The following is a 20,389-nucleotide window of genomic DNA, read 5'->3' on the forward strand; positions in this document are numbered from 1 at the left end:
TTTATGGGGCTGGAAAGGGAGAAGGGAAAAAGGAGACTCCGCAATTCAGCTTTCAAATAGTAGTTGCTAGAAAAGGAACTGCGAGCCTAGAAAAAATTTCAGTCTACATTTATGAGCAGATTTAAGTGTTTCAGAACCAGCCTTCGAAAAAATGCGTGTGTATACATAGCATAAAAGTAATTGCAGTATTTCTGTAAGAACAGAAATCTACTTATCTGCTGAAGGGAATTATGGAATGCAAATGCTACATCATCATCATCTCTGCTGGCAAGATCAACCCAAGCATGAAGCTGGAGGTTGTCAGGATCTCTTGTTCCTGGGAAACACATTGACACAATAAGATTTAGCCTAAAATGTCACAAAATAACATAGAAGTGAAGAATTTCTAGTTTCTTTTAAGGCAAATAAGATGTTATACCAAGGAGTTTGATATGTCCATATTTTGATTTAAGCCTATACTTACATGTTTTGTATATGTGTGTTTATACGTAAGAATGAGCAGGTCATCCCTTTTGAGCTTGTTCCTTTTCCTGTTGGAGATGACAGAAATTTTTCTTATTGTGTTTTGCAGGTCACAGTCCCAAGTCCTTCACTAGGACCACATGTTATGATCATGTAATGATAGGTTTGATGCCTTATCCTGATCTTAAAATCAAGAATCAAACACGGTTAGAAGGGAAAAAGGGATTTTACCTTGGTATTTATTTTAAGGATCCTTAGGTACACCACGTCCAGGTCGAATGCACCGAAAATGCCCACTGCAATGCACCCCACAATAGATCTGGCCTAACATTATAGGTTTTACTAATTAGCAAATCTATCAAAGATTTCCCCAATGAGAGGCTCGAGTGAGCCTCCATCCCCAAGGGACCTTCCCCTGGATGGTTCTATCTTAGTTTACAGAATGTGTTCTGGAGAGGACCTTGGGGTCTGGGGCTTTCTGATCCCTAACTACGAGGCTTCTAAGATGTTTAGTCTCCTAGCTTGACAAATAAGTCTAAGAATGTAGGCTAAAAACCACTAAGAATACAGAAGTTATAAAAAGGTATAAAAGAAAAGGCAAAAAATCATCATGCTATCAGGTTGGACATGAAGATTTTTTTTTCTCTCAGTATTAGAGCTTAAGCAACATGGTCATGAGTGCTCAGTGTGTTGTTTAAGCCCTTGGAAATGGATGAGATACCAAGGCCAGAGCTTCCCCACTCACCTGTGCTTAGGCTTCCTACCATCCAGCAGAGTTTTGGATTGTTCCTCCGTAGGAACCCTGGAGACAATCCTTTCAGCCTTTCAAAATGATTCCCCAGCCCTGTTTAACTCACTTAACCCTTAGGCACTTTATTGAATGACGGACAAATGGCTTATTTTGACAAGGACTGTAACCTTTGTAACCTTTGTTTCAGTGGTTTTTATTGTCCTCTCAACGTGTCTTGCGGTAGGAGACATTTGCGGACTTGCAAGTTTGTAAAATTACAATTATTTAGCAAACTTACACAATGTGAGCTGCAGCAATTTCATCATCAATGTGAAGTCTGTAGGTGGGAGAAAGAGGAGGACGACAAGACCTTGAAGGACTATAATTTAGTGGTTCTGTGGTGCTACATTTTGAGACCATAACCTGATGGCTCAGCAGCCAGCAAGCTCAGTCCCTCACTCCGTGGTCTCTGTGTCAGCAGGGTGTTTAATATGACAGTGCTTTTTTGTGATATGAGCTGCTGACTTCTGGGACTACCAAACAGATGGTGACTACGTGAGAACACATGTAAGTGGCTGACACTGTAGATCTTGTTTTCCCCAGTTGTCGCACTGCTCAGGGTGCAGTATTTAAGGCTGGAATCAGCATAAAGGTTTCTGTCATCAAGAAAGAAAGGAAAAATAACCACCCCCAAAACCAAACCAAACCCAAACACCTTGAGGCCTTGTGGTTCTGATGCCCAGAGCTATAAGGGGGCTTGTGAAATCTCCCAGTTTGACAGGTCTGCCGAATTTTAGAGAAGGCAAAAATAATACTGCAGAGTAAATTTCCTGTGGGGTCAAGTGGTATGGTACTATTGCAAAATTCAAGCAGTAGATAAATGTGAATCTGTGTAAAAAGAGGACTTTGGAAATAAAATGAGGACCAAGGGGCTCAACGTATATAAATAAAGCCATTTACAATTTCTTACATCTTCCATTAAGGACAAAGGAAATGACAGTATAGTGTCTCCTCATGAGTGTTTGAAAGCTGCACCATAGTGTTGGATTCCTCTTTGGCAGTCTTTTCTTACTCAAGTGACTGAAATCTGTCAAATTCCAATAGACAGAAACAGAACCTGATCTCAGAGTGTGTTGTCGACCTTTTTGTGAGATGGATCTCAGAATAGATCAGCCTTCTGACGTTTGTTCTTATATCAGCATATCTGCAGCTTGTGGAAATTTAAATATTAAAGCATAACGTCTGAATCATAGCAACCCCTCAGTGTCCAATGAGAAAGCCAATCTGCCTCATTCACGTGGTACATTTTACTCCATCTGCAGAAATTAGCTTTATGTGTGCTTTTTAAAGTAAAGAAAAAAAGACCTGAAAATCCAACTCTTTTTGGAAATTACGCAGTTTTGGAGCTGGCTACTACACAGGATTTTTTTGTAGAGTGACATTGAGTTTCTCAGAAAAGAATGAGGATTATTGTCTGGAGAGAAGTGCCAGTGGAGGAAAAGCAAGATCCTACAAGTTTGGAAAAATGGGAAATTTGGTTGAGATGAGCAAACCTTAAACTGCCTCAAAGTACCCAGTTGCATCCAGCAGTCTCTCTGGATACTGTGCCTGGTGCAAAGTGTAAGATAGCAGTGCAGAAATTTCAAGGCATGGGAGTAGTTGTAGTGGTAGGCACTCAAGGAGAGACATTAAGCAGACGATCTCCGGAGGCCCAGACTAAATTATTCCATGTCCTGAAGCTGTCCTTGCCTGGGATCCATGAAAAGTTCTGAACAATAAGTTGGGTTTAAAATACAGACATGGAAAAAAGGAGAGCATTGAGGCCACATTGGCTTTTAGGCAATAAAAGTCATATGAATTAGCTAAAGTGTCATGACTAAAATGAACCTTCATGAGGAAGGGAGGCTGGGGGCACTGTACTCCAAATGTCACTATGTCATTCTCACTTTCCCGTAAGCTGTTTGTCTCCAAAATTTTGGAGAGACAGATGCCTGGATGGAAGGACATTTAGAAATAGTTTGGTAGCCAGTGCAGATGCCCAGGCAGCAGCCAGGCCCTTAAAAAGTAACAGGAATGAAGCACTGTCATACTGACCTTCTGAGCCAAGGGGAACTGCTGTATTGCTGAGATCCTGGGTTTTGTTGCTGAAGGGGTAAATGAATGTACTTTTTTAGGAAAATACTCAGAAATTTGGTTGTATATTATGCTGCTGATAAAACTGGGTAATGATTTTGTTCAGGTTATTTTTGCGTGGTTGCAGAAGGGACAATTTGCGTGTACTTTGTGCGAGCCTTTCCAGACAGTGTGTGACTGTCCTGACCTGCTGTCCTTGGTATGTCTCCTAAGAGAAGGTGGTTAAATAATGCTGGAGTTGTATGACAGGAGTTTTGTAATGTGAGTAAATATCATCTGTTTAGCTGTAAGCAAATAAATATTTTAAAATATCACAGTGGATACCTTAGGGGAAGAAAAAATATAGCTACTGCGTAATGCTTACACAGTGGGATCCTGGTTTGGGGGAGGGCTGTACCTGCAGTTATTATGTCTTCATGTTAATTACAAAGCCAGGAAAAGGAAATGGGAGTGTTGTTGGAGGAAATCAGTGTATTTCAAGTTTATTTAAAAATAACCAACACCTTAAAAGTCTTGTACAGTTGATCAGGAGATTAGTGTCAGGGTTTTTTTAGAAAACTTCAATCCTAAATATAACAGAGGATAGAGAGACTGCCATATTCTTGAAAGTGCTGGTGTGTTCTGGGAGCAGAGTGTGGAAAATCACCCCTACTCTATATCTCTGAAGCTGAAACCAGATAAGTCTGGCCTCTCTAAAGGACATATTGTTCCTTCTGTCACTCATATCTCTTCTGACATTGGCACTTCTAGTATTCTGATTCAAGATCTCAGTGAAGTAAAGATTTATGGTTGGTAGGTCTGAGAGTTGGTTTTCTTCCTGAATGACTTGTCTGAATGGACCACTGGAGTCCTTCTACCAGGAATACCGAAACAAAGGAATATTGTATATGAATGGAAATTGATTAAAATTTTAAGATAATAATTCATAATGTATGACTCTTGTCCTGGTTTTTGCCGGGATAGTGAATTTTCTTCTAGTAGGTGGTGAAGTGCTGTGTTTTGGATTTCAGATGAGAAAAATGTTGGTTTAGTTGTTGTGAGTAGGGTGGGAGAGGGGACACAAGGAACTGGGAGGGGACATGGCCAGGACAGCCAACCCAAACTGGCCACAAGGATATTCCATACCATATGGAATCATTCTGAACAAAAACCTGGGAGGGGAGCTGCTGCTGCTCAGGGACTGGCTGGGCATCAGCTGGGGGGTGGTGAGCAGTTGCATTGTGTTGGGGAAGATGAAACAGGAAAGCCTTGGAAATATGATTGCCTGACAAAAGATTTTGGGAATATGAAAACTACCGGCAACATCGAAATGAAAGCCACTTTTGAAATACCAGGTCTTAGTTACTGAACAACTAGAAAACAATGGTATGGCCACTGAAGTAATCCCCTCTTGATTGAACAATACCCTCTGCTAGCAGGCAGGTCCAAGGGTCAGAGCAGACCCTACTAGCTCAGCAGAAGGGGTCCAAAGAGTAGTTTTTGGAAGTTAAGATGTAACACTCTATGGTAATATAAGAACTCTTATAGGCTGTATGTAAATGCTATAGGATTTGTATCTTGTATTAGATTGGTTAGTGACAATTAGAATATTCAGTGCAGAAGATGATTTATTGTATTGTAACCAGGACTTCAGACATTCTCATACTTCTCTCTTCCACTTCTACTCTTGCTCTTACTCTTGCTCTTACACTCTCTCTCTCACCCGTTCACTCTCTTGCTCTCTTGGGCCTGCTCAGAGCTGAGTCTAGCAGCTCTGAGCAGTGCCCCAATACCCACGCCCTTTACAATAAACCGGCTGTGTCCCGAGACCTGCCTATAGAGATCTCTCGTCTCCATCCGTTACCGTCTACGTCCGGCCGTCCCGACTGGACCCCCGTCCCGCCCGAAACCTACACATTGTGCATCACTTGTTTTTGTGTATTCTTCTATCATTATTGTTCTTTCCTCCTCTTTTTGTCCTATCAAGCTGTCTTTATCTCAACCCACAAGTTTTACCTTTTTCCAGTGCGCTTTCCCATCCCACTGGGGGGCAGTGAGGGAATGGCTTTGTGGTGTTTCCCTGCCTGCCGAGTTAAACCACAACTACATTAAAAAAAAAATGCACCTGTTTGTTCACAGTATGGATTTCTTGTCTTTTCAGCTTTGCTTTACTGTTTTGTGACCCAGAATACAGAGCTTGTTAACTGTTTAATACTGTACTGGTAGTCTTAACATTGTACTTAGTTATTTATAAAGCATGATTTAATAGATTAGTAATAGTGTTAACCAAGTCTGCCTTATTGATTTCCCAGTATAATAACAAGGAAGTGTACTGACATAGTTAACTGTACAGATAATTAATGGCTGCATGTTTGGAGCCAGATGCTCTGCTATGATAATAGTGAAATAAGTGGAGTTTTGCCAGCAAATAACTTGGCCTGTTTTCTGTTTGGCTGTCTGGAAATGCATTTTTACTTCATCAGCCCCAGTGTTTTGAAAGATCTGTCTGCAGGTATGTCATGGTAAGATGGAAGCTATAATTTCTAGGAAATAGTAGATGTTTAGGGTGTCTGGTGAGTGACAACACTGGCACTGGGCTAGCTGTCCCATTCTGGATGGGTGCATCCCTGGTTGATGGTCTTAAGCCAGTAATAACCAAAGACCTGATCTGTTGAGTTGGTATGGTTTGTTTTTTTTGAAGGGGGAGGTATGGCATATCAATTAATAAATTAAAAAGCACCTTCCTGCGTACACAGGGTTTTAAATTGGGAAGCTGGTATCTATTGCTGTGTGAAATAATAATTTTAAGTAGCTGAACTAGAAAAGTGCACGTTGACATTCTGTTTGTGCATAAATTCATTCTTAATGTTGTAGGGCATAGTTGGATGCAGGGAACATTAAAAGAGCTTGACAGCATGTAAACCAAGATTCTGGTGTCCAACAGGAGGTGAAATTCACTTTATTCTAATCGCTGATTAAAATTTTATTATCAGACTTTAAAGATATTGGTGGGGCAGCTCTTCAGGGATGAACAACCTAAACATGTGCCTTCCTGTTTCCATAGCAACACATCATTTTCATCCTTTCCAGGCTGCCTGGATTGCATTGTGTACTGCAAGAGTATTAGATTGAGAAGAGCTATATTAACAGCTCACTATTTTCCCTAAACCTTGCTATTAAATATTTTTGTTTTGGATGATGATTAAAATAAAAGTAGTTGTGATTATTGTGCTTTTTTAGAGAAATAAATCATGACAGCAGAGCAGGAAATGAGACCTGGCAACTGGGATAAAGTGTTTTGGTCCCATTCCTTGACTGCAAAACTGGCAATTCCTGCGACCATGCAAATCCCCTCCGTCAATAAGGTCGAGGTTTTTGCAGGTCTAGTTCTCGGTCTGGTGGTAATTGTTAAAATCTTTGGATGTGTTTTTGATTAATGTTGTTTAAGCTGTTGGAGAGAACCGAAGCAATGTAGTAAAGGTTAAGGCTATAAATGGTGGCCATTAGCAGGGATCAATTTTCCAGCACTGTGGATCATGGCCTTGGAAGCACATTTAGAGGTGGCATTTTCAAGCTCAGCGTAAGCGATTTGGTAACTTTCCAGGATATTTGAGGCAATTTCAGACTGCAGCATATTCATATTTTGCTGCGAGCTTGAAACTGTTCTGTTGGATTTGGAATGTCAAACTTGTCTATCAAGTCATAGAACTCTTAAGACTGGGACAAAGCATCTCATCATTTTCACACAGTTCTCAGCTGCTGTGAGCACAGGAAAATCCTTTTAAATGCATATCCTTTGGATAGAGAAATACCTTTTAGAAAGATGCGTCTTTTGTCTTGTCTGTAAGAGATGAATAATTCAATATAACCATATACAAATGTTTGTTACTCTCTATGAAAAAATGTGTGCACCTTATTCTTCTCTTGGTTTATGTAGTGTCATTTTCCCAGTGATGAATCTTTGTCAAATACAGCAATGTGCTACAGTGTTTTCTGAGCTGATTGCAAGTGTATCTTCTGTTTTGGCGTTGTGGAGGCTTAAATCACCATTCAAACTGTGAATTTTAAAATGCTATTTTAATGTTACCACTATACAGTAAAAGAAGCAAATTACCATGAGGAAGTATTTAAACAATGCATAAAGATGCAGATCACCACAATATTTTCCTTTGGCCTTTAGGATGGTTAATTTTCTATTTCTCTAATTGTATCCTTTTTTCCATGGGGTGTTGCGAGGCGTGTCAATAAAAATCGGGAGCTTTCACAGTAGTTGTCGCTATAGTTACACGGTGCAGCTCTTAGCCTCCTGCACAGAAAGTAAATCTCCTGCAATCCCCCCAAATCCTTTATTGGCAGAGAAAGATTGAAAGAGACACTGCTGGTGAGCAGGTATAGAGCAGATTCTCTGTTGCACTGACATCCTTGCAGCTAATGCTGTCTTCACGCAGAGGTCTGCAGAAATGCTGCGTGGATGAGGACAACAGGGAGAGCGGACAAAAGAGATCTTCTTGGGGGAAAAGAGGCACTGGACACAGAAAATGCAAGAGAAGAAATAAGTGCCAAAATGAATTAAAAATAATCTCAGTTCATACATGATATTTTCTCCATAAAAAAAGGACTAAGTTGCCTTTTACAGCCCTGTGAGTCCGTAGCCCTCCACAGAGGCAGAAATGTCACGCTCACAGGATGCTGCTGTTCTCCTGACTCTGGAATTCAGTGCTTAACTTAATCCTCAGGGCCTGTACAGCACGAATGTGGAAATCAATGCTGACACCTAGGAATAGCTTTTTGTCTCAACAGATCCCATATGCATTCAGGAGCCCTCAGATGGCTTTCGGCATGGCTTCTCTGCACTGAACTTACTTAACTGAGTTCTGCTTTCACTCTGTGTTTTCTTTTCTCTGTCCTGAATGGCCATTACTTTAAGGATGTTGTGTGAATTACTGCTGTAAACTGTGAATTTTTAAAATGTTCCCTGGGATAGTCAAATGTTCCTGGACTGTAGATGGAAAAAAAAAAATCACTGAGAAGCATTTTCCCCGGAAATCACTCTTTAAAGCAGGCCTAAAAAAGTCACCTTTGCCTTAATGATTCCTTCCTTAAGTTCTTCTCATAACTGAATAAAGTAATATGGGTTTGTTTCTTATCAGTCACCATTTGAGAAAGGTTAGTTAAGTGCATGATGTCTCATGTTAAATGTGACTTCATTTTTTCAAATGTATTCTAAATACACAGATGAACCAAATAACACCTTCAGGGTTTTATTCACTTCTTTTTTCAAGTTCCAGATTTACAGAGCACCGTGAACCTAACCCCATGGATGATTAAATACAACAGAGATTTTTAGAGGTTTCTCATTATTTATTTTAATTACACGACATCCGTGGGCTCAAGGTGAGGTCAGACCATGTAGTAGACCCTTGGGCTAAAGAGATAACAATCTAAAATAGCTAAAGTAGTTAAAATGAGGTGGGAAAGTGTAGAAAGAGCATGGTCAGTGAGTAGCCTTTAGCCAGTAATGCAGCACTCAGGTTTAGTCCCCTGCTGTCTGCTGCTTCTTGTGATATTTGTCAGCAGGAAGGTCTGACCAGATCCCCTCAGAGCTCAGGAAGGAGGATGATAATTTTGCTTTGTGCAGGGTAATTCTCCCTCTGTAATGAGAAAGTTTAAAGTCACATGGCTAAAAGGAGCAAAGCATCGGTATCGGAAACAGCTGGAAATGGAGGAATTAGTCATGACTCAGGGTTTTGCTTTCAGTTGCACTCAAACCTTTTTCCTCGTGGCTTCTTTTCTCATTTCAAGGATAAGCAATTGGTCCCCTTTGCCTTTCCCATCAAGGCTTGCCTTTGCTTCTTAAATCCTGTTAAGACCTTTGCTGGTTACCAGTTGGAGAAGCAGCTTTGAATCCATCCATGTAGTCAGCCTGAAGGAGAACTGGTAACCTAATCACATTGCCAGCTAAGTAGTTCTTGCACCTCCTGGGACTTAGGTCGAGCCAGTGCATGCTGACAGGAGGCTGAACTTGACTTACATTGCCTTGCAGAGGGGAAGTTGTGGTCAGTATCATGTTAGTCAAATGAAACCGTCAGAAATAGAATTATGCTTTGGGCTGAATACAATGTTGTCATTGTTTAATTGTCCCCTGGAGAGCAAAAAAAATTGCTCAGTAGCAAAAGCATCTCTTGCAGAGAGAGCAAGAAATATTTCTGCCTGAGAGAGCTTCGGGAGCTTTCTAAAACAAATAAAAAAACCCCAACCAAGCCAAAAAATCCACAACACCTAATTAAAAAAAAAGAAAGTGCTGTGGGAACTGTAGACTAATTAATTAGAAGGATTTCCTAAGAAATTTCTGAAAAGGATAACCTTTCATGCTGGAAAGTAAACAGTTCCATGAGCAACCTTTCAGCAAGCCATGCTGGCTAGGAGAGAAGGTGTTGAATATCAGAGCAACCGAAATTATTCAAACCATATTTCAACACAGTGCTTTAAAGTGTTCTAAACAATAGCTACTACTTAAACATAAGAATAATTCCCATTTCCTAAGAAATTACTCCATTGTGATGTTTTTCCTCCATAATAATAGGCATTCTCATGCAGAAATTGGTAACAATCCATCAGGTAGTTGATTAGGAAGTCCCTTTGGTGTATATTTGAATGAACTAAGTACTAAAGATGCAGTAAAACTAGGAAGGCACATCGTGGTGCTTACTGAAAGGCCTCCTAATGCAGAGCTCATCATGTTGCTATAGAAGGTTTTGTTAGGTGCACAATATTCTGAGCTTTCTGTGCATAGATGACATTTTGGAGGATCAGGTTGCATGAGTATGTTCAAAATTGTTTAAAGATTCAGGGGACAGTTGAAATCTCAGTGGGTTTCTGATTTTGCCCGGGAAGCATCTTATTTTTCAAAAAGCTTGATGTCTCCTGACAGCAAGTTTGTAAAGCAAATTAGGCTGGGCAGCTGGGGCAAGGTCTGTCTGCTTTAACTTTAAACTATGCCTGAGCTGGTCAGATATCTGTAGGTAGTGGAGAGGAAGAGATGGGTTAAAGGGTGGTAGAAGGATTCTTTTGACTTCAGATATTTGTCTTGGGTGAGATGAACCCCACTCTGAAACTGCCTGTTTGTCACTTGAGTGTGAGATGATTTAGGTTCCTCAGTGAAGGATGGCTACGTGAATGCATAGGTACGTACACCATGGATGTTTTGGGCTTAGGCAAATTGAATCCCACATCCTGAAACTCAGGTACTCCAAAACAACGGTGAGCATCTCCACAGGGATGTGTGCAGAGATAGAAATCATGTTGTGCTACAAATGCAAGGTCTGAAAGCATGAAATCTGTTAAGCAACCATTTGTAGTTATAGGTAGAATACGTCTGTATATGTACTTAGACATATTTTGGAAACACAAATGTCTAGTGTAGTATTGCCACTGGTGTTGTAATCCTTTTTAATTGTGGTTTTTTGGACAAAAAAAAAAAAAAGACACATGGGTAGCTGTGGTCATCTTGAAATACTTTGACCTGGATGGTTCTTGTATCCTTTGTAGTATTTTAAAGTAAAGATTATGGTCTTTATTTTTAACCTTTCTGTGTCAATAATTATTACAGAGCTTTAAAATGCTGATAAGCACCTCCTCCCCACTCCAGCCCCCAAGAAAAAAAAACCGAAAATGTAAAGAAAAATGAAATGGTTCTTATTTAGGGCATGCAGGCGTTTTTAAATCTTTAGATTAATTTGGAACATTAATCACTTCTGCTAGGTTGATTTGATGCTTAAAATTCTTATTCTTGCTTCATCTATTCCTGAATAGATTTAAGAAGCCTCCATTCTGGGTCTGGCTGAGATGGAGTTCATTTTCCAGCATCAAGAGAATGGCATTTTGGTTCACCCATGAACAGAACTACAGTTCTTGTAGTAAGTGAGCCTGAAGAGTAAAGATCTCTTGGCTGTACTGTACAAGGAATATTTTCATGATTGGTGTTCAGCAGACTTTAAGTTATTACAAAACCAGAGGAAAAAAACATTTCAAAGTCATTTAAGAAAACATCTCAATGTTGACTTTGTCGTCTTCATATTTGGTTGTTCTATTTTCCAGCAGTGTAAGGAATAAATAGAGGTTCTCTCATATTCCTGTTGCAGGTTAGTGAGAACTACTTGGTATAGTGTTCATTTGTTTGTATGTTATATACACAGTCCTGTGGACACACATCCATGTCATCCATTGCTTTTCTTGCTGCATACTGAAGCTTGCTGTTTTAGCAGAAGTTTGGGCTGATTGGGTTTTGGTCTTTTACACTATTTTCTCAGTATCATTATCATACATAACTTAAAAGCTTTTCATGCTATTGCTTTTTCTTTGTGAGTAATGATAAATATTTGTCATAGGTCCAAATCTTGCCATAAATTCTACCTAATTCTTTTCTGTCTACCTTTCTTTCTAGGCTGCTTTCTATAGCTGCTCCTGCTGTGTAATTAGTCTAGTGCCAAATATAAAATGAAAGAAACTGGCTTTCTGCATCAACACAGGAAAGAACAGTGAGGCCAATAAATGGAGACCCTGTATTTCCATGGTTCTGTTTCCTCTAAAGTGAGGAGAAAAAAGCTCTTGACTTCTTAATTTGGTCAAATGCTGTTTCAGAGATAGAAGTGTTTGTTTTGTTTGGTTTTTTTTTATTTTGAAGAATACTTTGATATTCCAAGTCTCTAGCAGATACAATCCTTCCAAAATGGTGTCAGATATTCCTGTCTTCAATCCAGCTAGTTTCTTGTTCTCCCTGAGGTTATGCAGAGGATCAGATGGGATAGTGCTGAATGGCATCTCAGGGACCCAGCTTGCATTGTCCATTCTGGTCTCTGACCTTCTGGAGCTGGCGTGGTGCCTCTGAATCCCTCTGCCCATCAGCTGTTCTCCCTGTTGGTGTGCCAAAGCGAGATTTTACTTTCCAACCTCAGATCCCTGCAACTGATGCGTGAATGCTGTTTTCACTACAGCTAATTTGCCAGCACCCAAAAAATGTAGCAGAGCAGAAACTTTGTGAAAATATCTCACAACATTGATTGCAGGAATTTTTCATCTCAGAACACTGTTTTTCACTTGCCTTCTTCCAAGGACTGACTTGATATATTCCCTCTGTTACCCCCAGTTCAGAATTTAGGTCTTACACTGATGGAGGCACAGTGGTGAGGTGTCCCCAAAATGTACCTTGAGCATTTTTTGTCAGTGATGTTGTTTGCCTTTCCCAGTCAGAACAATTAAAATGGTGTCACTTGGCGCCCAGTGGCATCCCAGATTCTGCCAGCATTTCTTTCCTTGCCTTGTGCACTTCTAGGGGAAGATTTGGCAAGAAGGATGTGAAGAGTAAATTTTTGGGTATCTGACCCACAGAGGAGAGTGAAGGCAGAAATGTGAAGAAGCTGTGCTGCAGCAGGGTTATTTCCTGACTAACTGGCCTGAGTGTGTAAAAGGTGTGTTTGCACACCCATAATCTACTCCGTGCCACTCAGGGCTGGGGTGTCTTTGGCCCTGTGTGTTGCTTGAAGTGTTCGTATTTTGCCAGCTTGGTATTGAAATCTAACAGCTTTGTTTTCCAACAAGAATTACGGATTTTGTAATGAAATAGTTCAGTGAATGAAAGTAAAGGAGAATAGAGTAAAATTTGTCCATACAGATAAAAAAAGGTAAAAGTTAGCAAGCTGTGCTTTATGTTTTGCCCAGAATCTCTGTTCTCCACCAGAAGTGATGTCAGAAACTGTTCCTATCTAAGCAAACTCGCCTTGGCTTTTAACACGTATTGATGGCAGAACTCTTCCTTTGCTTAGTATCAACAAGCAATTCCCCTAGACTTCACTCAACAGTCATGTATGGTTTTGAAATGATGATTGGAGAAGCTGATCCAATCCTGCCTTATGGGCACTTTTCTTTGAGGCTGTCTGCTCTGATTCTCTTCCTCACTGTTTTTAATTCTTATGGTATGATACTTGGTTTTAATTATAGCTGGCAAAGCCTGTTCTCCCACTCTTTCTTGTGTAGCAAATATTGACCATTTGCTTACTTTTTCCAGAACACTTAGTGAAATATGACACTTAGTGAACTCTTGCTCTGAAAGTACAGTTAAAAGAATAGAGTTGTTATTCCTACAGTCCTGGTCTTCTTAGCTATTACCTGTGAAGAAAATTTGTGTGTCCCATCTGGTACACATTATTTGTCTCATTACTTTGCATAAGTTTCTTGACAGAGTGATATGGCTGAAGTTTCTGATCTTTTCCTAGCCCTTAAGAAATGGGAAGAGTTGGACCACTTGGGAAGAGCTAGACCACTTGGGTCCTGCTTTGCAGAGATCAGACTAATGGCTTAGCCATGTAGATGGGACTGAAGGTGCAGTTTGTGGTGTTAATACTTTGCAGTTTGGGGTTTTGTTGTGGGTTTTTTTGAATCGTTTTTCTTCAGTATTCAACAGTTTCACTTGCAATTAAAAGTTAACACCAGCCCAGCCCTGCACAGCCTACCTTGGGTAAGAGCACTGTGTTTCATCAGCCCTTCTGAGAAAATGTGACTTGCCTTTGGTGCACACACTTGATGTAAACCTCTCTATGGTTTGTGTTTGAAGTCTGAATCATGGGAATTTTTTTTCCTATTTTTTTTATTGCTTGCTTTCATCTTTTGTCACAGCTCTGTCAGCTGTCTGTTTTCTTCTTTGAAAGGGTCCTATTAGTTCACAGAACTATATTGTGTGAGACAGAGGGGAATGGTGGCTGTGAGTGGCGTCAGTGTTAACGTGGGGATGTTACCAAGGTGTTCACTTTTTACTCTTTTCCCAGGTGCTCAAATGACCCAGCCCTTGTTTTATCTGAGTAGATCTAGAGTCACAGTGATGAGTATAAAAGTCTCTGTAACAATAGGCACAGACTGAGACAGACAGACAAGACAAGGCACATGACCCACAGGAGTTTTATTGGACGTGCGCTTGCACTACAGTACAGTGTGGTGTAGGCACACTTAAACTGGGTACAAGTGGGTTAACTCAAGTACAACAGTTGCAGCACAGAGGAAACTTGTAATCCACAAATCCTGCCCAGAAAGGAGGGTTAGTTCACCCCGAACTCTCTCTGACTTACAGCTATGCTATAGCTTGCATCAGGCTAGGTATTTTAAAGCTCTTGCAGCGCACGTGTATTACAGTGCTGTCACTGTTACGGCTGCACTGTGACACTTGCAGGGGTGCCATCATCTGAACCATTGTCATACACCAAGATTACAGCTTGGAACTTTGCAAAATAAGGCATCCTAATACCATCACTGCTGAGCTGCAACTGCTTTTGTTGTGTGGCGATGTTTGCGTAGCTGTGAGAAAATCTACCAGTTCAATCAGTAAGATGGAAACTCAGTCACCACTTGTTGCCTTGATTTTTCTCTTTGCATTTCTAACACTTTAGCTTATGACTGCTGGAATTGATCTCAGATTACTTGTTAAGCATGGGGGAAAAAAGCCCTCACTTGTTTAATATCAACAAGCATTTTTTTTAGACTTCACTCAACAGTAATGCACATTCATGTCATGTGTCTTGAAACTTGACCAAAATGCAGCCTTGCAATTGCTAAAGGAAAATGAAAGGGGAAAAGTTCAAACTAAAGCCCATTTTAACACAAAGCTATTTTACACAAGATGTCCATGTGGAAGGTTTACACATTTCAATTCTTGGTTCTGAGTTGGAGAATTGTATTCTGCAGAAAAGGACACCTTCAGAGATAAATCCCAGAACGCTCACTTGTGTTCAGTGCAAACAGCCCTTCAGAGGAAGAGAACAGCAGTCAGAAGAGAAGAAACTGCAGGTTAATGTGACCATTTGGACTATCTCTTCAGCTTTTGCTATATCATAAGTGTTTTTTATAAGGTGCCAAGGACTGGCAGTCATCTATAGCCTGGTCTGTGTGATCGCCGTAAAGCTCATGCTTGTAAATAGGCCCGTATTCTACAAAGGGTTGCCTTATGAAATATGTTAAGCACCAAAGCATTTCCAAAATATCCTTTTCCAACCCAGCTGGTCTTCCTTGATGAGAGAGATCCTGAGAGCCCAGTGGGGTCTCTTGTTTCTGACTTCAGCCAGCAAAGTAGGAGGAAGCACCATTTCACCTCCATGCACCCGCTCATCTTGCTGACTGTCCTTTCTCCTGCTCTCTGATTTGCTTAGTGCTGTGAAAGCTACATGTAGGACTGGAATGCAGCTTGAGGGGGCTCTCAGATTCTTGCTTCTGCTTTCATCTATGACTTTTCCTAAGCCTGTGCTGAAGATGCCCTTCAGTTCTAGGTCTTGGAGGTAATGTTGTAGGTCAGATGAATCACAGCTGTCCCCTCCTTTTCTTTGTGTCATCACTTACGTCAGTTTGAAGTGCGTGCAAATTTGAAATGGTAATGCTTTACTGCCCGGAACTCATGGGCACAAATGGCCACGGCACCGTATGGTCCCATGGGACACTTGAATGACTCGCACTCTTCTAGATGAGCTCTGACATTCTGCCTTGAGTGGATGACCTCTTACTAAGCATATAGGTATAAGGTATTTTCTGCATGTTCTGTTTCACATAGTACAGAGGGTCATGAGACTGCAGTCTCTGGCTCTGTGATGAGATTGTGATTGTCTAGTTCTGGTCATACAAAGTTAAAGCACTGTGACATATTGAATGCCTGTCACTGGGAGAGGCAGGGATGTAAGTTCTGAATGAATGTCACTCTCTGCCATGTCTGATATCCTGATGGAACAGACATTAGTGCCACAGTCAGAGCCTCAAGACAAATCTCTCCATTAATTAATTTCTGTCAGTTGTTTTTGTCCTGTACTTAAGCGAGCAAAATTCAAAGATTTTCTTGTCTTCTACAGGTGTAAAAAAAAGCATCTTTAATGCTTAATCCTCTCTGCACTGCAGCTGCTTCGTGTATGATATAATCCTCATGTATTGTCAGTGGACCAGTTACGTTCAGTCTTGCACAAAGTCGTGAGCCCAGGTTTTGTTCTGTGTTGAGTTGGAGATGCTTTCCTGTTGGGAAGGAATTGACAGTTTTGAGTCAAACCAAAAGAAAAAACTTGTGCAGCACCTGTGAGCTTTAGACATAGTACCATTCATGTTTCCCCATGGAAACAGAAATGTGAACAGATAATCCTTGCAGTAGATTTCTGTCCTTGCTACCTACACACAGCAAAGCAACCATCTCCATCTTACAGGGCTTCAGTTCCACCACAAAAACTACAAGGGTGGGGCAGCCAAGAAATCTGGAGTTGCAAGTCTGTTGTTTTTAAATCCTAGCATACAGTTTTCTGAATTTCTTCCTCCTCTTTTTTTTTTTTTTTTTGCTTCAAAATGACAATGCATAACTGAGAAGGAAAAAATAAATTCTATCATAAACTAGCCTGAGTGGTAACCTAAACTGTTTATTTGATGTAATGTGGAGTGATTCTTTCAAATAGATACATACTAATTTGTGCAGTGAACCATTCAGCTCCTGCTTTGAAGTGCCCTGTGAGAACAGAATGAAATTTCTATTGTCATTGTAATTTGGCAAGATAGCACTTCCTCTAGGGGTGGGCTCAGTTATTTGCCTGGTGCTAAAAACAGTGCACAGGAAAATGCACAGCATGTTTGCATGGATCTGCTACGGCTTTTTTTGCTAAGTAACATCTTACTGTGTATTTCCCCACTTCTCTGCATTGCTGTGTGTGGGGCTCCTTCTCCAGGTACAGTTTTCAGGCTGTGGCAGATGTGCTACATTGCCCTTAGAAATGATCTTATCATAAACATGATTCCTTCCCCTTCCCATTTTGTAACTCTTGGCTGCTTATATACTGTGGAAATGAGAACAGAAAAGATTAGATGTGCTTTGTACTGTCTTGTGTTTGCAGTTTGTGGGATAGACACTGATATTGAGGCACGAACTAGAAATTAGACTTTCCCAACTGAAATTAATTGCAAAGGAGATGTGTAGCCTTATTGCTGCATTTTGCAGTACTGCACATGCCTAAGCCCATACCAGGCATATTGTATTCTCCATTTGATTTTCTGACTCTCTTCAATAGGTGGTTATGGATTGTAATTGGATATTCTGGCAGTTGGCCTTGAGGCCCTGACCCAGTTTGAAGTCCCTGCTGTATTACACAAGATACAAACCTAGCCAGAGAGATGGTCCTACTAACAAACAGTGCTTCTGCTGGGAAAAAATAATAGTTCACATAAGATACTAGTTTAGAGCACCAAGTCAGAGATGTCCTCATAGTGTAGGCTTTGTTCCTTTGTTATGATGAATTGGTTGAGGACATTGGAAGTTGTTCTTTCCAGGCACCAGGGTGAACCACAGAGGCATGACCTGAAGCCAGCTGACTTTTCACTTGTGTAAAACCACTGCTGAGGAAGGGACCGAGTGGTTTAGGTCCACAGCCTGAGGAGAGCTACTAATGATGTAAAGGTGGAGCGAGGGCAGGTTGTTGACTGGAGGCTGACTTTGAAATCAGCATGCCTTTAGCACCGTGGCTTTGTACTTAGTATCAAAAATGTGTGGTGTTTCTTACCTGTATATTGTGTTAGCACTGCAATGTGTCTGATTTTTATCCAGCTTACTCACTTGCAAGCCAGGCACACATTGCTGAGGGTTGAACAGCAATTGGGTGGGCTGCCTGGAGCACACGACAGCTTGCTCCTTGAAAATGTGGCTCCGTAAGAAAAACTAAATGTGGGTCACACAGATCTTTCCTAGTTTTGGAGGTACCACAGTGTCTTGAGATGGTGTCATCATACATTCCAAGCTTTGCCTTTAATGAGATTTTGCACAATGCCTAGACTTCCCTTTTAGTTACTAACACATTTCCATGTTTTTCTGCAGAAAACAATTTATATCAATCCTGTTTCTTACAAGTTAAAATTGCAGATCTTTTGCACTAATGGCAGGCTTGTTGCTAATAAAAATACAAAAGTTTAGAGGGATGCTTACTGCCTTTTATTTTATGTGACACCCTGAACCACCAGATGGCCTGAAAAAACAGGAAAACTTACTCATTTGTGTTTTGCAACTTCCTGGGAGAAGTATAGACAAAATCTCCTTCTGTGTAATGTGACACTGTTCCTTTTGAGGTTTAGAAGGTTTTCATGTAATCAAGGGAGGGTGGCTGAGACACCTGAATTTTGTTTGTGGTCCAGCCCTGATGCTGTTTAAAGACTTGTGACTTTTTCTGAGCTGATCTCCTGCCTACTGTAACTTTGTCTATAACAAAAGAGTAGAGTAGCACCAATTTAAGGTCAAAAAGAAGTAATAATTTGAAGTACTGTGGAGTATTGGTAAGAGCACCAAGCCAATATAATAGAGCTGTTCTAAAACATTTTAACATTTCCCTAAAATGTGAAGCTGTCTCTTGAATAGCTTGGCTTCAAGATACTTGGCTTGTCTTTAAGGCCAACTTCTGTTTGTTTGCTGGTTGAAAGAATGGGAGAGGAGAAACAGAAAAGAGGAGTTTCTAAAGATTTCAGTGATAAGCCTCCAGGGCGCAGGCTGGTTTAGAAGCAGACTGTTTGTAGCCTGAAGCTAGGCTGCAGTGATATTTGCAGCTTCCTTGTTTCTAGTTTTCCTTGCTTTGCCTTCAGACCAGCTGTAAAGATGTGATTTAATATAACCTCTCTTCAGCTGCATAAAACTGATATGCCAAGGCTAGGGCAATCACTTGGTCTCCCTTTATTGTCACCAAAGTGAGACAGACTTGCTTTTCACACCAGTGTTTGGAGAAGATGAATCTCTCTGTCTGGTGGAGAGATGCAGATGTCTCCATTGGCTCTTGAGGATACAGAGGATAATGATCTATGGCTAAGTTGCTTGAATTTTTAGGTGGCTGAAGTTAAGTGCAGTGAATCTCACCCAGAGCATCTTATTTGCTAACATCGATTCTTCCATCTGAAGATTGCACTCAGCAATAAGGAGTGACTCTAAATTCTCTTCTTTCTCCAGAATCCTGTCCAGTATGCTGCAGCTTTATTTTACCTAGAAATACTTTTCTCCAGTTTAATGAACCTGTAGATTGCTGTTGTCTTCAGTTACCTTGAAAAAAGCCTGGATAATTATTGCAGACAGAAGAAGGGCAGTAGCCCCTTCTTATGTTGTTTGACCAAAATAGATTTGTTAAGGATTTTGTTGTCCCTATGTCTTACATATTTAATGTTTTTGGAAAAGTCCTGCATAGCATTACTCTAAACTTTGATTAGTGTGACTGTGAACGTAACTGAAATTCCCTTGGGATTATGCTGTGTTGCCATGTGAGTTCTGTGGGTTTGATTTGTACTTTGAGTACTTACGTTTTGAAAGGGAGAAGGTAAATGCAACATCTTACGTGGTTTCATTTAACCAGTAAGAAGGAGTAACCTTCCCTCACCTCACCAAACACAAACCATTTGCTTTGAGAACATGCAAGAATGCTTTTTCTAAATTTTGTTAGAAGCAATTTGTAGCTGTGTTAATAGACATCATTCTAATGCTCTTTCATCCTGGGAAGGTCTGGCACAGACATGGAAACTGAATTTTCTTGTGAAGGCATGTAGGGCTGCTGGTTCTGTGTTTTTATCAGCAATAAACTGGGAATAGAAGCAATCAGAAAGAAAACAAGCAAAAAAAAAAAGGGGGGGGGAGGGGAATGTGGGAGAAGGAAAAAACCATGAAATGGTGCCCTTTGTCCAGAGGCTAGCCATTAGTTCTTTGTAGGGTCTGCCTTTAACTCTGCAGATGTAACGTGTGTAATTTTTCAAATAGATGCTTCATTACCTTTGATCTTCACTGACTTTGACTTCTGTGCCAGTGATTCACATAGCTGCTTGTTCCCTCCTGGTCACTTTCACCACATTCATTTTACCCAGCTCTCCTCCAAGTTTTGTTAATATATTACTGCCAAAAAACCAGGCTTGGTGTGTTTTCTGCAAATTCTGCTTTCTCTGACACAAGTCAAGCATTTGGCGATTTCTATGTACAAACCTTTCACTGAATCTTCTACAGGCAGATGTGGTGCTGTACACTTTTCATTTTCACAGTAAAAATTCTCTGCCTTTTAGCTTTCCTGATTC

The 20,389-nt window shown here is 40.6% G+C and overlaps 2 protein-coding genes across 9 annotated transcripts in view; one reads left to right on the forward strand and one right to left on the reverse strand.

Moving 5' to 3' along the window:
- SERGEF (secretion regulating guanine nucleotide exchange factor) overlaps positions 1-20,389 on the forward strand; it is a 143,371-nt gene that overhangs the window by 118,127 nt on the left and 4,855 nt on the right. The window contains exon 11 of one of the 7 annotated variants that reach the window (XR_751049.2): positions 11,117-11,220. The exons of the other annotated variants lie outside the window; for them this stretch is intronic. The gene's annotated coding sequence lies outside the window, so the exon portion shown is untranslated. The remainder of the gene's footprint in view (positions 1-11,116; positions 11,221-20,389) is intronic. 7 annotated transcript variants of the gene reach the window in all.
- KCNC1 (potassium voltage-gated channel subfamily C member 1) overlaps positions 14,239-20,389 on the reverse strand; it is a 125,276-nt gene continuing 119,125 nt past the window's right edge. For both annotated transcript variants that reach the window (XM_010392983.4, XM_010392657.4), the window contains one exon: positions 14,239-16,339. In XM_010392983.4, coding sequence (XP_010391285.1) covers positions 16,158-16,339 — 182 coding nt within the window. In that variant the 3' untranslated portion in view covers positions 14,239-16,157. The remainder of the gene's footprint in view (positions 16,340-20,389) is intronic.

Source organism: Corvus cornix, chromosome 5 (assembly GCF_000738735.6).
Source record: "Corvus cornix cornix isolate S_Up_H32 chromosome 5, ASM73873v5, whole genome shotgun sequence".
Classification (NCBI taxonomy): Eukaryota; Metazoa; Chordata; class Aves; order Passeriformes; family Corvidae; genus Corvus; species Corvus cornix.